At 43.9% G+C, this 16,695-nt stretch overlaps 1 protein-coding gene across 2 annotated transcripts; it reads right to left on the bottom strand.

The window, feature by feature from the left end:
- Nucleotides 1–1,842: 1,842 nt before the first annotated feature.
- Nucleotides 1,843–15,035, bottom strand: ZNF507 (zinc finger protein 507). Of its 2 annotated transcripts, none has more exons than XM_087971520.1 (7): nt 14,796–15,035; nt 11,924–13,980; nt 10,503–10,608; nt 7,604–7,718; nt 6,430–6,534; nt 3,622–3,784; nt 1,843–3,213 (listed from the first exon to the last, which is right to left on the bottom strand). In XM_087971520.1, exons 2-6 carry the CDS (start codon nt 13,973–13,975, stop codon nt 3,622–3,624), a joined length of 2,541 nt encoding a protein of 846 aa, XP_087827646.1. In that variant the 5' UTR covers nt 13,976–13,980; nt 14,796–15,035; the 3' UTR covers nt 1,843–3,213. The 2 variants fall into 2 exon arrangements, with proteins under 2 accessions (XP_087827646.1, XP_026531702.2); XM_026675917.2 differs by having other exon boundaries at nt 2,156–3,213; nt 3,650–3,784.
- Nucleotides 15,036–16,695: the final 1,660 nt, after the last annotated feature.

Genomic DNA, 16,695 nt, shown 5'->3' with positions numbered 1-16,695 from the left:
TAATTTCTTTAAAAAAAATATCTCTGAGTTATTTAACAGTGCGAGTTAAAGATTACATACAGAAAATGCACTTCTTTATTCCTTGTTCATTTTTTTTTAAAAAAAACATGCCTAAAAATTAATAGCTAACTTCAGTAGGAACTTCACTGCTGTTATATATTGTAAGCTTATACTTTCACAATTTTATTGTAGTGTACTAAAGAGGCATGATCTATTGTGAAGAATGAAAATAAACAAAGGACAGCTACCATGGCTTGAAAGGGGAAATTAAAAATGCATTTTTAAATTTTTTTTAATTAGATGAGGAATGTCCAACCTTAACAATTTTAAGACTTGAAGTCCACAAGTCTTAGTTGCCAAGGTTGGACACCCCTTCTGTTCCTTAAAAAAAAAGTTTCTCCACCTCAGCTACTTTGCATGGGCTTCAACTCCCAGAATCCCCTAAATTCAAATCCATGCAGCTTAAAAGTGATTGTGACTGAGAAAAGCTGCCTTAAAGGACAAACTTGGAAACAGCCACATTCTACATCCTATCTAACTGTAAGCCTAACCTGACGTATTACTGTAAATCAAAAATGGGTAACTTGTTTGGTGGTGGATTGCATCTCATTTAAAAGTAAAAGGTAAAGATCAGAATTTTCTTTTGGCAAGAGCGGGTGCCAGATAACGATGGGTGGTAGGTTCTTCTCAAATTTGGACTATGCGGGGACCTCCAAACTTGTCAACTTTTAAGACTTCTGGACTTCAACTCCCAGAATTCCTCAGCCAGCCATGGTGGTTGGGGAATTCTGGGAGTTGGAAGTCCACAAGTCTTAAAAGTCGCCAAATTTGGGGACCCCCAGACTACTACAACGCTCTCTTTTCAAGGTACGGCTGCATATAGTTCAGAAAGAAACAACATACAGTATTAAAGAATGCAAAAAGGAGAAATCCTACATTGGGTAATATGAAATGCTTTCAAGAACTATTCCCCATTCAGCATTTAAAGCTTGAAAATTATTTACACCAAGTTTTCCATTTGCCTAACTTCACACTTTGGGGCGAGGGCAGGGAAAAAAGACACCCAACTCAAGTAGCACCGTAAAAACTGTTGAGGTTTTAACTTTGCTAAAATACAAATATAAATAGATAAATAAATAGAGAAGGGATATATCCCACAAGTCTTGCAAAATAATTCAAAACTGCTTATCAACTGCACTGTAAGCAATCAGCTACTGGAGTGAAAGGAAATGCAGTAGAGGCGTGACATGAGCTGAGAGAGAACTGTTAAAAGGAAGCACCCAGCTATGTTTCTTACAAAGAATAACATTGGTTTTGTAGTAATGAGAAGAGATTCTGTCATTGGCATAGAAATCATTGATGGAGGAAGAAATCCATGGCGTAAGACAGGGATCTTCAAACTTGGCCATTTTCAAGACTTGTGGACTTCAACTCCCAGAATTCCCAGGCCAGCATGGCTGGCTGAGGAACTCTGGAAGTTGTAGTCCATAAGTCTTTAAAGTTGGCAAGAATGGAGACCACTCTGGCCTAAGGGACAAAAGAGGTTGTAACACCTGCCAAATCCTAACAGTGTAATGTCACAAGGTGCCAGAAAGAACAGCAGAGCTCAGCTAAGAACGCACAAAATTGTGTGTTCTTAGCTGAGCTCTGTGATGCCTTTAACCTTCCTGGGGTGTTGGGGTTTTTTTTGAGAGAGATGAGAAAGGAGCAGCAAGGAGTGAAATTAACATTCGGTCTCATTTTGATGGAACAATCCCTCTGTCAGATTAAAAGCTGCCTGAGACTGGACAGGACCTGTTTATTTTCAGGTGCTAAATCCAGCAGGTTTTTTTTTCTCTCTTAAGAGTTGCAATGGACTTTTGTATAGAGATTTTGCAATGTTATTTGATGAGAGAGAGAGGGAGGGAGGGAGGGAGGAAGAGGAATGGAGGGAGAAATAGACAGATCCCTTTCACTGCACTACTTCGGAGTTGGATTAACCTTTTATCTTGTATCTTGTGGCCCTTCTAAAATTATCCATGCTTAAGCACACTGAAATGAAATACTAATAAATATCTGCTTAACCTATGTACAGGTAGTACAGAAAAAATTTGCTTAAAGAGGGTCCAATGACATACTTTTCTATCACATCGAAGAAAAGAATTAAGCGGCCAAATATTGTACCAGGAGGCAGAACTTATTTTATGCCGCTTGACGCAGCAAAAGAGGTTTTGCCTGGAAAACCATTAGTTGTGATAGGAAGCCTAAGAACAAAGGCTTCTGTCCTCAGAAATGGCTGCTTTACGGTCGTATCAAGATGGTTTTCTTTTAACACTTACCTGCAGCAGATTTTATGCCCTCTGGATGCATTTCTAGGTAGAAAGGTTAAATCCCTTTTTTTGTTAATTCCTCACGGTGAATTCTCTACACCACTATCATTTGGGTTAATAATAGGCATTAAAAATAGTTCTGTGGGTAGAAGGTAACTTCTGGGTTATTATTATTATTATTTTTTACTGTAAACGCAGCATTATCATGTCAGGGTTTCTTCAAAAACGTGTAAAATAATCTGCTCTTCTGCAGATAACAGGCTTCGGAATGGAGGCAGGAACAAAGACTTGCTGAAGAAAAGCACTTTGAGCAAATAAATATGTACATACACATACATGCTTATTCCTAAGTTCTTTGATTTAGCAAGTCTTGCAGGCAAAGTTGGAGATCCAGAGCGAAGGGAACTTTGTCTAGCTCGATGTATTTCCACTTAGGCAACTTGAAGATGCGTGGCTGGGGGTTTCTGGGAGCTGATTGGGGAATTTTAGGAATTGGAAGTCCACACATCTTCCAAGCTGCCAAGGTGGAGAAACATTGATTTAGTTTATACTTGGAGTTGCTGCATGGTCCTTGTTCAGAATGATGTTGATGATTTCCCCCTCGTGTTCTTTCATGTGGTCCAACAAATTCTCTTTGCTGGTGGACTCAAATCCACAGATACAACAGCAGAAGAGCAGAACACAGTATTCTGAGCCCAGGTAGGACAGGCCTGCGGCCTTCTCTGAATTGCTTGAGGTATTGGTTGTAGAAGGTTGATCCTGATGGTGGTCAGAAATCATTATTTTGTTCGCTGTCGCCTTAGGAGAGTTTGAAAGAGACAAACCTTCGGAGCTACTGGTGAAAGGAATGGCATCGCCTTCCAAAGTTTTGGTTACTTTCTTCCCAGTAAGCTGACCCAGTAGCCTACAAGACAAAGGGAAAAAGTTGCTTATTTTTCATTCACGAACGCTCAAGAGATGGGAGGATTGTTCAATACTACACACAATACTGAAAAATGACCTGTAAGTTATATTCTGCATTTTCTCAAAAGTGCTGCAATGTTATCTTCAAACTGTTATTGAATAGCCTCTTGTTGTTTTTTTTAAGAGAGGTTTAGAAGTTTGGCATAAGGAGAGTTGTCCCGGACAGCCAGGTGGGCGGCAAATAAAATTCATAAATAAATAAAGTAAAAAACAAGAGGTCAGCTAGCAAAAGCATCCATTTTCATCATCCCTCCCTCCCTCATTTTTTATTACATTTCTTCTCTCAAACCAGGGGATTAAAAGGGTTATCTTTTCATCGTGATTTTGGATTGAATCTGGTGTCACAAACCTAAACGGGGACTGCCGATCGCACACACCTGCCGCTTTGTGATATTGCATCATTAATAGCTTTATTCACTTGTTCGTAATTATAGTTTTCGTCACTTGCATGTTTCCACATATGAGACTTCAGGGAAGGAGGGTGGCTGCATACATATCCACAGAGAGAACATCTGAAAGGGATGCAAAAGTTATTGCAAGTGTAAACAGATACTACAGCAAAGCATTATTTTCAGACCAGTATTCTATTTTTCATTTAAGCCTGGCTTATCTGGAATTGCAGTTTAAATATCATTTTAAAGAACCTCGACTAGGGTTCCTCCCCTAACTTTAATTCTGTTTCAGGGCAAATATATAGCCCTACCTATAAGATTACAGATTAGCTACCTGTGTTTTCCCGAAAATAAGACCTTGTCAGATATTTTTTTTTGCCATCAAAAAAGGCACTAGGTCTTATTTTTTGGGAGGGAATGTTGTCCACTGACTCACCTCACTTGCGCGTCACCCCCAGCCTCCTTTTTGCTGTCAGAGGCCTTCAGAAATTTCTTCTGCAGACAGCAAAGCTGATCGGAGTTTTGTTATCCGCTAGAGAGGCCTTCAGGGAAGCCTTGCTGGCTGCAGAAGAAATGGGCTGGCAAGGCAGGTGTCGGGGTGTGCGAGGCCTGGCTGCAACTGTCCAAACGTAAGTAGTAGGGCAGGCCCCCCCTCCATCCCCACCCTGGCTTAATTTTTACCTGTGAACCCTGGAATGGGGGGGGGTCTTAATTAGGGCTTATTTTGGAGGTAGGGCGCATATGTAAAAAAAACCAATCTAGGATTTACTTTCGGGGTGGGTTGTAATTTCCGGGAAACACGGTAATAAAATGGACTTTTCAGGAAGCAGAAATTGTAGGGGACATCCCATATTCTCAGGAACTGAGAATATGAATTTTCAGAAGATCAAAGGCTGAATCTGGTTAAAATGGAGAAGATGTCTATTGCTCTAAGATTATTTTTTTTCTTTTTGCGCTTCAAATTAGATTTATCCCTGGCCATTCACAGGAGTGGTTTGTCCTTACCTCCTCCTTGCTAGGGTTTTGAGAGAGGGACGGGCCTAAAAATCACCCAGCTAACTAAGGCAGACTAAAACTCTCACTTTGTAGACTGTTGTTGTTAAGGCTACACCAGACTGGCTCTCTCTAAAGCAGGTATCCCTCGATGTTCGGCCACAATTCAACCCAAATTTTCCACTGCTAAGCAAGACAGGTGCTAAGTGAGTTTTGCCCTGTTTTATGACCTTTCTTGCCACAGTTGTTAAGTGAATCACTGCAGTGAACACAGTTGTTAATTGAATCTGGCTTCCCCGTTGCATTTGCTTCTCCAAAGGTTGCAAAACTGGATCACATTACCCAGGACACGACAGCTGGTTTGAGTCAGTTGCTAAGCATGTGAATTTTGATCATATGTGACCATGGGGATGCTACAATAGTCATGTGAAAAATGGTCATAAGTCACATTTTCAGTGCTGTTGTAACTTTGAAGGGTTACGAAAGAAATGGCTGTAAGTGGACGGCTACCTGTACTACCAAATAATTGATAAATTGGGGGGACGACCGGATACCCAATCTTTCAAAAGATTACTCAGTGAAACAAATCAATAAGCTCAGTAACAGAATGTTACATGGAGCTCCGGTTAAAAGGGGCTTGGACATTCTTTCTAGCAGAGATTTTGGAATGTGATGGTTGAAAGAAGGATAGCAATAGCATTAGCACTTAGACTTATATGCCGCTTTACAGCCCTCTCTAAGCGGTTTACAGAGCCAGCATATTGCCCCCAACAATCAGGGTCCTCATTTTATTGACTTCAGAAGAATGGAAGCCTGAGTCAACCTTGAGCCAATCAGGATCGAACTCCTGGCAGTGAGCAGAGTTAGCCTGCAACTGCAATAGCACTTAGACTTATATACTGCTTTACAGTGCTTTACAGCCCTCTCTAAGCGGTTTACAGAGCCAGCATGTTGCCCCCAACAATCTGGGTCCTCCTTTTACCCACTTCAGAAGGACAGAAGGCTGAGTCAACCTGGAGCTTGGTGAGATTCGACCTGCCACATTGCAGGCAGCTGGCAGTCAGCAGAAGCAGCCTGTAGTACTGCATTCTAACCACTGCGCCACCGCAGCTCCTAAAGGATGAAAGAGGTCTTCCAGATAGAACACTACAAATCTTAGCAACTCCACTCAAGGCATCCAAATGCAATTCTTGTCAACTTTTCATCTCTTAACGCCTGGTTGATCTAGATCAGGGGGGTCAAACTCCAGGCCTGCACTTAGATCTGGCCCAAGGGGCCATTCTGGAAACAGTGGACTGGCCTGCTGTGCCTCTGCCAGCAAAAACAGAGCTCAGGAGGGCCCCTAACACAAGTGACGTTGAGCTGGCCATGCATACCTGGCCCCGAGGCCAAACACACAACCCTGATGCGGCCCTCAATGAAATCGAGTTTGATACCCCTACTCTAGATGGAGCTGAACAATCTCCAGAATGCATTCTGGAGCTCAACAGATAATGCACAGTGCATTTTCTTCATCAGTCAGTGGCTACAGGTCTCTTCCAATAAATCTGAGAGCCGTGTTCAGCTGAAGAATCGTTCTTATTAGAGCTTATCCACAGCCTGAAGCTTTCTTAATGTTTGGGTTGCTGACGGCAACACAACGACTAAAAAGGGAGACAGACCAAGCACTAAGAACAGAGACAAAGAAACCTGGAGAGTTGTGACCCTGTTATTTAGCCACAGAACAAGATGGCTGCTGGCGCTGCTGTCTCGGTGAGCTGTTTGTTACCTACTTGAACTGCTCCATTAACTGCACCGCCTGATGCTCCTGTGGGTGGCGCCTCATGTGACACTTCAAGCTATTCATACTTGTGGTGGCGAAGTCACAGACGCGGCATCTGAAGAAAAGCAAAGAAAGGGTTGACTCCAACCGTCTTGCGCCCCCTTGGCATTTTAAGGCCCCAGCGTTAAATATTTAAAAAAAAATGTTTTGGAAAATTAGCAACGCTTCCAGGTTTGATCGCTTGCAACCCAAAAGTGGCCTTCCTTTACTTCCCAACTCACTTTCTGATGGGAGAGAAAGAAAATTCTGGTTGGGGGATTCTGGAAGCAACCGTCGGCAAAAGGCTGGTCAAGTTTATTAAGAGAAGGTTGCTGAGGTGGGATTCAGCAGGTTCTGACCAGTTCTGGAGAACCAGTAGTGAATATTTTGAGTAGTTTGGAGAACTGGCAAATCCCACCTCTGACTGGAGATTTTACAGTAACCTTCCCCTGCCACACCCACCACTGGGCATGACAGGTAGCAAAAAAAATTGAATCCCACTACTGGACAGCTGCCATTAAGATTGCAAAATCATGAGTCAAGAGTCCATTCCAGATGTTGGCAACCTATTTAAGCAAGGAAACAGAGAGACAGCTATCTGCCAAAGTCTGAAAACCCCACAGCCTTTGCAAAAATGGCTGCTAAATTGTTCACTATGACAGGATGGGGAAATATATGGACCGTAGCCCTGTAACTGAATTTAACAATTAGATGAAAAAGCAGATTCAGATTTATTTACATCTCAAGCCTTGCATTACTTTAGAATGCAATCTCTGAAACGTTCCTGAGAGGTGACTTTGGCTTGACAAACCTCAGTTGACTGCTTTCAAGCTCTCTCTGAACGTTTTAAATGGAATATTCTAAGCGTTCACGTGTCTTTTGCAAATGGGACTCTCTAAAAAGCCAGGCTTAACCCACTTGATTTAATAATTTAGTGGGTAAAATTTAGGTTTGAATTCTGCCAATGAAAACAGGCTATACCTATGGCAAGCAGATGCGTAGGAAACAGTGCGCAGAAGGATGGAGGATCTCTGATCGCTTATTTATGCCCTTCTTCAAAATCAGAATAGTTCAAATTACCTGCCGGTTGCTGCATTAAGAAACAAACAAAACAAAATCGGCTTAAATATACAGATTATCTTCACCTGTATGGCTTATCCGAGTTGTGAATCCGTCTGTGATTCCTCACGCCAACATACGTTGTGCTTGTGTAATCGCAAATGTCGCAACGGTAAAGTTTCTGGACTGAAATCTTGTCCCCTGTAACAAGAACACCAGAAGACATTGGTTCTCCTTCAACACTGGTTTCCACCAGGCCTAATTAGATGCCTGTGAGAACCCTCTAAGCTGCAAATAAAATACAGGGAAGGACACCATGCAGCATAGCCCACTGACAGGGAAAGGTAAGCTGAGCTATGCTGTTGACCAGCTACTTATTTCTTTATTAAATGTATAGGCTGTCTATCTTGCTATCAAGATAAACTCTGGGTGGCCTTGATGAACTTATCCTCTTCACCCTTTCCAACCATGTAGATTGGCAGCTTTCATTACCACAATTTTTAAGGGATGCTGCCTTTCAATGAGCTGCGGTGGCACAGTGGTTAGAGTGCAGTCCTGCAGGCTACTTCTGCTGCCTGCCGGCTGCCTGCAATTTGGCAGATCGAATCTCACCAGGATCAAGGTTGACTCAGCCTTCCGTCCTTCTGAGGTGGGTAAAAGGAGGACCCAGATTGTTGAGGGCAAGAGGCTGACTCTGTAAACTGCTTAGAGAGGGCTGTTAAGCAGTATATAAGTCTAAGTACTATTGCTATTGCTGTCTGTCTGTCTGTCTGATCTATCTGTCTATTGCTGTCTGTCTGTCTGTTGTGGCACAGTGGTTAGAATGCAGTGTTGCAGGCTAATTCTGCCCACTGCCAGCAGTTCAATCCTGACCAGCTCAAGGTTGACTCAGCCTTCCGTCCTTCCGAGGTGGGTAAAATGAGGACCCAGATTGTTGGGGGCAAGAAGATGACTCTGTAAACTGCTTAGAGAGGGCTATTAAGCACTGTAAAGTGGTATATAAGTCTAAGTGCTGCTGCCGCTGCTGCCTTGAATCACCTGCTATTCATTCTCCAGTGATTCAAAGCCCTTTCCTTAGATGTTTCTAGATTCCAATACCATTTCTGTATTGCCATGATCAAAACTGGACATATTTTCCTCTGCCATTAGCGTAACAGTCACCCTTTGTGTAATCGGAGGGTAGGATGTATCAATAAAATACGCACACACCCATCTGCACTATTCAGGTGACCCTGAGGGTGCAGATTAAACCTCCAAATTGGCCTCAATGATTCTCAGAGAAAGTGCTAACGACTAGAGGACTGCAAGGAATATCGATCCTTCCATCCTCCACCAGTCAGTCGGAATGGAAGAAGCTTCATGGATGAGAAGCGAAACAACTTCAAGGAAGAACAAAGTCCAGTTGCCTTTTGAAAAAGCACCTTTGGGAGAAGAAAAGTCTTAAGCCCTGGCAAATGATGTATCATTGACTGGAGGTGGGAGATGACCACGCTGAACCAGAGGATGGGATCAAACATGTCATCAGTTTGGAGTCGCTGTGCTCCCATAACAGACCTAAGTCTAGCCCCCGCATTGAATTCCGTTGACTCCTACCTAGTGCCAATTTGCCTGGACCGTTAGTAGATCAGTTTCTTGCGTATAGGTATGATGTAATAAAGTGCTCTGACCTAAACTCCTACTCCTGCTTACTCATGCCTGTAGTCACTACAACCAATATTGTAAACTATAAAACTCTCCGATTAAATTTGTTAAATCTGACAGAGCACTACACTCCCATTCCTTTTTACTAAACGATTTAGTTGAGCTGGCAGGTTTGGGACCTGCTTTATAATGCATACATGTTTTGGAAGGGGTAGAAGATAAGGACAATCCCGGTTTAGCTGAGGGTCTCTTTCTATAGTGATACCATATTTCCCCCTTCAATCCTGGGCGCCGGGGATGCCTTTAATGTTTATAAGTGCAGCCACCATGATTTTCTAAGCAGGGAAGGCGTGTTCCTGCTCAAGGGATTGACGTGCAAGCAGCTGCTGTGCCATAAACTTTGGGTTTTTTTTATAGAGGCGGCATCTGTTTGACAAGAGGGTTTCCTTCCTGCAATTGTATCTTAATTTGATTGCAAAGGGCTTCCAAAATGCTTTGGAAAGCTAGCATTCTCTTTTAATGAATACAATTAAAAAAGGAAATGGTGTTAAGTGAAGGCAGGCTTCTGACATGAGCTTTTCAAATAAAAAGATACTTTAAGATACTAACCAGGCAGGAAAAAAAACCCTACACCCTCCCTTTAAAAAAAAAAAGCAATAAGCAATCAAGAAAAAATGCAGACAAACACTAATCTCTGCATCCAGATGAAGGAATAAGAAAAAGAACATCCCACCCTCAAATAATTCATCATTATTCAGTGACAAAAGGCCTGAAATAAGGGTAGCTGAGAAACATTCCCCTCTCTCAATTCTCCAAGGAATCTTTCTCCCCCACGATTATCAGATTCTATTTGTGCAACTGGGGAAATAAAGGATGAATTTACAATGGCCTTCTTGCAAACTGGCACCCTTTAGAGCAGGCGTCTCCAAGCTTGGCAACTTGTGGACTTCAACTCCCAGAATTCCCCCAGACACCTTGGGAGTTGAGTGGGAGTTCATGCTGGGAGTTGAAGTCCACCAGTCTTAAAGTGGACCAGTTAGGAGATCCCTGAGCTTTAGACCAATGATCCTCAAACTCAGCAAACTTTTAAGACTCGTGGGATTCTGGGAGTTGAAGTCCACGGCTCTTAAAAGTCTCTTGAGATGAAGAAACGCTGCTCTAGATCTACCATGTTATAACTCCTGAAACTGTCAGTCAAGCAGAGCCAAAGAGATGAGTAGTGCAGCATTTTGGAGGGTACCAAGAGAGAAGGAGCATCCTGGCCATTCTCACAATCACCCAGGCCATGGTGTACCAAGGGAACCCAACCCAACCCACAAAACTAGCCAATGAGATAGACAGTACCAACTCTTTCATCTGCTTCACTGCAAGCCATTAAGCCGTCAAACGTTGGGGTTGCATATGTATCTGGGAGACAATGCTGTTCTCTTTCGTGACTGCGCAGCTGGCTCTGGAACACAAAACAGTCGCATAAGTGTTAAAAACGATGTTGTTAATCCCTAACTCCAACCTCAGTTGGGCATTCTTTTATGCCGTAAGCATTAATGACAGTGGATGAACTAACAATGTCCGCGCGTGACTCGAAGCCACACTTTTAACAGCCGTTTGATAACTTGAACCCACATGGGTTGGATGCTTCCATCTTGCTAGGTTGTCGGTCATAGTTTAAAAGTCGAAACAGCTTAGTTCACACAGCATGAGGTGCCAATGTGTAAACTTGGTCAAATACCTAATCCTGGTGAAGAGAATGTGGGGGAAGTTACTGCATACAATAAGATGGGTTATAGGAAATCCTACCAGATAACTGGAGATAATTTTCAGTCTAAAACAGTGTTTTTCAAACCTGGCAACTTTTAAGGTATGCGGACTTCATATCCCAGAATTCCCCAACCAACATGCCAGATTTTAGCCTGGCATGTTGAGTTCACAAGTTCAGAATTCTGGGAGTTGAAGTCCACACATTTTTTAAAATTTCTAAATTTGGAAAAGGCTAATCTAAACAAAACTACATTTGCTTGACTCATGTGCGTTCATTAAAAACAACGCACCGATGATTGCAGCCGTATAGAAATCTAATAAAGATGATTAATTCTAAAGGATTAATCATTTTTGACAACCTGAAAAAAAGTTTTGTTTGCAATACTGCTTGCCACCACTCCATTGCTTTGCCAAGCTACCGCTAGAAAGAAACATACCAGGATGAACAGTTGCAGGGTTCAGGTATGTCTAGTCTAATAAAGAGAAGAACTAGGGTATGGTATGATAGCCGTCTTCTAATACTTGAGGGGCTTCCAAGAGAAGAAGCGGTCAACCCGTTCTTCAAAGCACCTGAAGGCAGGACAAGAAGCAATGGATCCAACTTGGAACTAAGGAGAAATTTCCTGACAGGAAGAACAATGACATTCTACTGACAGCGAGTGAATGGGAATAGCTTGCCTCCCAGAGTTGGGGCTGCTCCATCACGGGAGGTTTTCAAGAAGAGAGTGGACAGCTATTTGTCTGTAAAGGTTATAGGGTCTCCTGAGGAACAGTGGGTTGGACTAGAGGACCTCCAAGGTCCCTTCTAACCCTGTTATTCTACGTTCTGTGTCTTGCACAAGTCCCAGAGGTCCCCACAAGCGGGACCACAATTAGAAACCACGGTGGTGGGTTGTATTAAACGAGCAGAGGACAACACACTCGCCACCCCACCAATTCACTTGAATTCTAAGCCCCCCCCCCCCCAAGGGCTGGGCGTTTGATGAACGCAAAGCGCAGCTGCTCACCTTGTAATGAAAGGATTCCTCGCACTGCTTGCACTGGTACATTCGGGTTTTGCAGTGATTGATCATGTGACTTTCTAAATCCTTGCTGTGGTCGGCCACATGCTCACAAATCGGGCACTGGTAAGGCTGCCTCTGCCGATGGACCCGCAAATGCTGCTTGATGTACCCTTTGTTGCCGCTGCTGTAGTGGCACAGGCGACACCGGAAGGGCCGTTCCGCGTCAGGGATGTATTCCACCAGACTGCTCCCAAGCACGCTGGCATCCCCCGGCGGTTGGCACTGAACGTTATCCTGCAGCTCCTTCAAAATGTCGTCGTCGGAGGCATTCTGGTCCGTCCTCTCTTTCAACTTCTCGATCACGGTCAGCAGCGACATGCTGATGCCCATTTTAATGGGGCCTTCGGGGAGCTCCGGTTTCTCCTTCTGCAGTTCCACGAAAGCCCTTTCCTCTTGGTTCAGGCTACCCAGTTCCTCCGTCTTCAGGGAGGCGATCCGTTTAGAATGGCCTAAATAGCCACCGTCGGGAGGCCTCTGCCCAGCCTCCGAGCTTAAAGGGTTTACGTCGGCGAAAGCCCGGAAGCTGGATCGAGCAAGCTCCGCGGCTCGGATTGGCATCGTAACCAGGGCTTCGGCGGCGAGCGAGTGCAGCCTCAAAGACTCTGAATTGGTTCTCCTCCGGGCAGGTGGAGCATTTTCGTCGGCCGTTTTAGCCCGGCTGGGATTCGTGTTATCTTCGGCCTTTTCCGTGCTGCTCCACCCAATGATAACTTCTTCGATTTCAATCGAATTCTTATCCATGTGATAAACGTCATCCGACGCATCCCGCCCAGCCGGCGGGTGTTCGGGGGCGGCGCCCACGGAGTAATGCAAGACATTATCCATGACGTCATTCTGCAAGACAGGCTCTTCGGCACTGGGCAGGCGCTCCACAATGACGTTAACATGGCCCTTTTTGTTCGGGCTGCAGTGGACGATTTTCTGGGCCGAAGAAAGCAAGCTGTCAGCCCCCAAGTGATCCGCCTCAAGATCTTCATGTGACGCCTTCTCCTCTGATAATTGGTCTGCAGGGGAAAGCGCAGCTGGCTGACCGAGGGATGGTTCTTCTTTGATGGGCGATTCAGTTTTGAAAGCCACCGGCTCGGGGCTGCAAATGCGAAGTTGTACGGGCTGGTTATTGCAGAGCCCTGGCTCGTTATTATCTAGGGACAGGACGACGGTATCCAACATGGCAGAATCCGGCAAGGTGGCCTGCTCTTTTTCTTCCTCGAATATGGGATAGGAGCAATTCACCTCGCCCGCGTGCTTCCAAGCGTGCGTTTTCAACATTCGTTGCTGTCCACACGTGTAGCTGCAAATCAAGCATCGGTACATGCCGTATTGCTCGTAAGTGTACCATTTCCGCCTCCCTTTCTCAGGCCCTTGGGGAGGTGGCATCTCATGATCGCTGCCGATGATGACTTTTTCTACTGGCCCAGGCAAAGCGGTGCCCGAAGGGCCGATGCAATGCTCTTCCTTCAACAGGGCGTGGATTTTGCTGCTGTTCTCCGGGTGACTTCGAATGTGACTTTCAAAATCTTCTACGCTCCGGGTGGTGAAACTGCAGACTGAGCACATGAGCATGACTTCGTTCTGCTGACCGTGTTGCTTGATGTGCTCCTGTAAGAGGGGAAGAGTGGGCGACACCGACTTGCAGAGGCTGCACTCATAGCAAAGGACCTTCCGCTTGCTCTGCGGAGGGTCGTCCATCGTGTAATAGTCTTCTATGTTGATGGTGCCCAGAGCAGGCAATTCCAGGGCTTTGGGTGGGGCCTCTGGAAGGCTGGGGGTGTCGGGGTACAAGCGTTTCCCCCCGATCAAAACGCATTTCTGCGACTTTTCGCTTTTGACAATTTTGCTGAGCTTTTGAATGACCTGGATGAGGGGATCAGGTTTACCCTTTAATGGGTCATCGGCGTTCTCTGTGGATGAGCTTACGATGGCTTCGGAAATCAGGACGGCTTCCTGCTCCCTCAGATTTGAGATTAGGGCAATGATGTTACTGCCTTCTTCCATAATACCTAAAATGGCAATAAACAAACAAACAATAAATTGATGCTTGGGCTACAGACGGAAACCTCCAGCTTGTAAAGTACAGAGAAGAAAAAGATGCATATTTTTGGGCTATAAATATGTCTTTTTCATTTTACTGGCTATGATAGTATATGATAGGGATCTCTAACCCCCGGTCCATGGATCAGCGTCGGGCCATGGCATGCCAGAAACCAGACCACACAAACAAGCAAAGGCCCATCTGTGGGCTACAAGGCAGCATTTGAAACCGTGCCATCTCCAGTCTGTGGAAAAACCTCTCTCCATGGAACTGGTCCCTGGTGCCCAAAAGGTTGGGGGCCACTGGTATATGACACGATCTGTTTCATCATCAGTAATTTGAAGTATGTGCAATTAACTACAAGAACAGGATGCTTCTTTAATTAAGAAATGATCTTTTGCATGTGATGCTGGAGAAGGCTCCTGCGTATTCTCTGGACAGCAGAGAGGACTAACAAGCAAGTACCAGAGCGCATAATAACCCCAGACATTATCACTAGCAGGTAAAATCACAAAGCTACATCTCGCTTACTTTGACCATGTCATGTGGGGGAATTCACTGGAGAAAACATTTGCGTTTGGAAGAGTTAGCAATAAAAGGAAATTAGGCCACCAGACAACACGGTGGCTGGACACTAATAAAACTGACACCAACCAGAACAACAGAAAAACTCAAAGTAGTAGTGCAAGATCCAAAGATGTGCAGAGACCTGGCCCAAAGAATAATCAAGAGTTGGATATGACTGAATGGACATCATCATCACCTTTCACATGATGGACTTACCAAGTTCTTGCCAGTGTAACAGATGGTTTTAAAGGGAAAGGGTTCAGAGACAATTTTTCGTTTTGCCGACTCCAGCACTCCTGTTAGCTGCTCTCCTGCTCTATTATTACAGGTGATTATTGCTGATGTTCCCATGTGCCAGAGCACAGCACTGTTCATCGGAACAACTGTCAGTTTAGTACTTGCATCTTCCTTGTGAATGCTCTCCTCTTGCTAACTGAAAACCTTCATAGCAGTAATCTGGGACAAAAATAGAGTTGATTAAGTATCTTTTTAGAGTATAAGAAAGCATCTTTTCTACAGCACCATGCAACATTATTTTACTTTAGAAATAAAAATGTAATCTATTAAAGACCGAGGAGTGTATAAAGCCTACTTTTCAAATCAGTTTTGATTCTTGGCAACAGTCTGGATGAGACCCTGCCTTTTTGCTGGCAACATTTTCAGAGATGGCTTTGACAGCCAGTATCTTCTTCCAATGGCTGAGAGTGACTGGCTCATGGTCATCCAGCTGGCTTTGAGCCTAATCACACACCAAACTGGTTCACAAAGACTTTCATAAATTTAGGGCAAATTACCCACATGGCCTTCAACCATACCAAAACTAAGCATCTGGAATAAGCTTGGAAAGCAATCAGTAAGCAACAAACTGTTTAAATTCTAACAATATCATTATCCATGCCATCATTCTTGGCTAGCTGCAATTTGTAGATTGTCTTCAGCTTAGAGAGGCAGCATGGTTGATATATTGGACCAGGAGCAGGGAACTGGGTTCACTTTCAAATAGTCACTAGGGAACTGGGGGAAGTCACTTTTTCTCAGCCCAATCTACCTCACAGGAAAATAGGTAGAGGTCTATTGCCTTAAGTTACTAAATGCGCCACACAATAGAAATAACATTTTGATTAATCTAGTGAGAGGTTCTAATAATACTGCACTCAAACAGTTTAGGTGGATTGGAATTTGGCTGTGATGACTTCCTATGTCGGAAAATTATAAAATAAAATAAAATAAAAATTTGGACAACACAGTGGAGAATCCCAGGTTTCCAATTCCTTCATTGGCATTTTACAGCCTGAGATACCTAAATCTAACTACCGGTAGCTACATTCATACTAGCCTTTTATATATGACAATTCAATTGAAGCTAAACTGTGGGATAATTTCAATCAGGACATAATTTCACATAGGATTTTAAAATTAGTGCTTTGTTTTCAAGGCAGAAGAGGACAGGGAAGGACAAGTTAGAGGATGTATGCAAAATGTATGAGAACTGAAGCCAACTAAAATCCTTTTATGAAACTACAAAAACTGGCTCTAGGGGAAGGTTCAAACACAGACTTTAAAGCTGTAGCCTTTAATTTTGTTTCTTGTTTTTAATATGGGGCACCAATTTAATTCAAGACCTATTAGCATGGCAATATCGTCAGCTCACACACCTAACCAATTGGGAGGACCTTTGTAGGGAAAAAAACACACTATAAAACCAGGAAAAATCTTGAAGGACAGGTGCATTTACCTGCCATAGCAAGACAAGGAATTGGGGGGAGGGAAACCCGCCAAACAGAATCTTCACAATTGACCATTAAGGAAGGAGTTTGACAGGCTCCACCAGTCTCTACCCCCAGCGCCCTGACACCTCCAGAGGGGTTTGGGACTACAAATCCAAACATCCTCAGCCAAGCGCTTCTATTGGCTGGGAATTCTAAGAAGGGTAAATCTCAGGCATCTGGAGGCATGTCCTATTGAGTGAATAGGTAGGTCGCTTGGTTCAAATCCGTACGGAAAAGGTTGTATTATTCTCCACACCCACTTATTGCGGGTGGAGAAAACTCGTGAAGAACGAAGGGAACAAAAAAAAAAAAAAAAAAAAAGAACGTCAGGGTCGGACCAACTCAGA

Source organism: Notechis scutatus, chromosome 9, assembly GCF_049901735.1.
Source record: "Notechis scutatus isolate UNSWTSFEM ecotype Mainland chromosome 9, rNotScu1.2, whole genome shotgun sequence".
In the NCBI taxonomy this organism is placed as follows: Eukaryota; Metazoa; Chordata; class Lepidosauria; order Squamata; family Elapidae; genus Notechis; species Notechis scutatus.
This window is presented reverse-complemented; position numbering and strand designations above follow the sequence as displayed.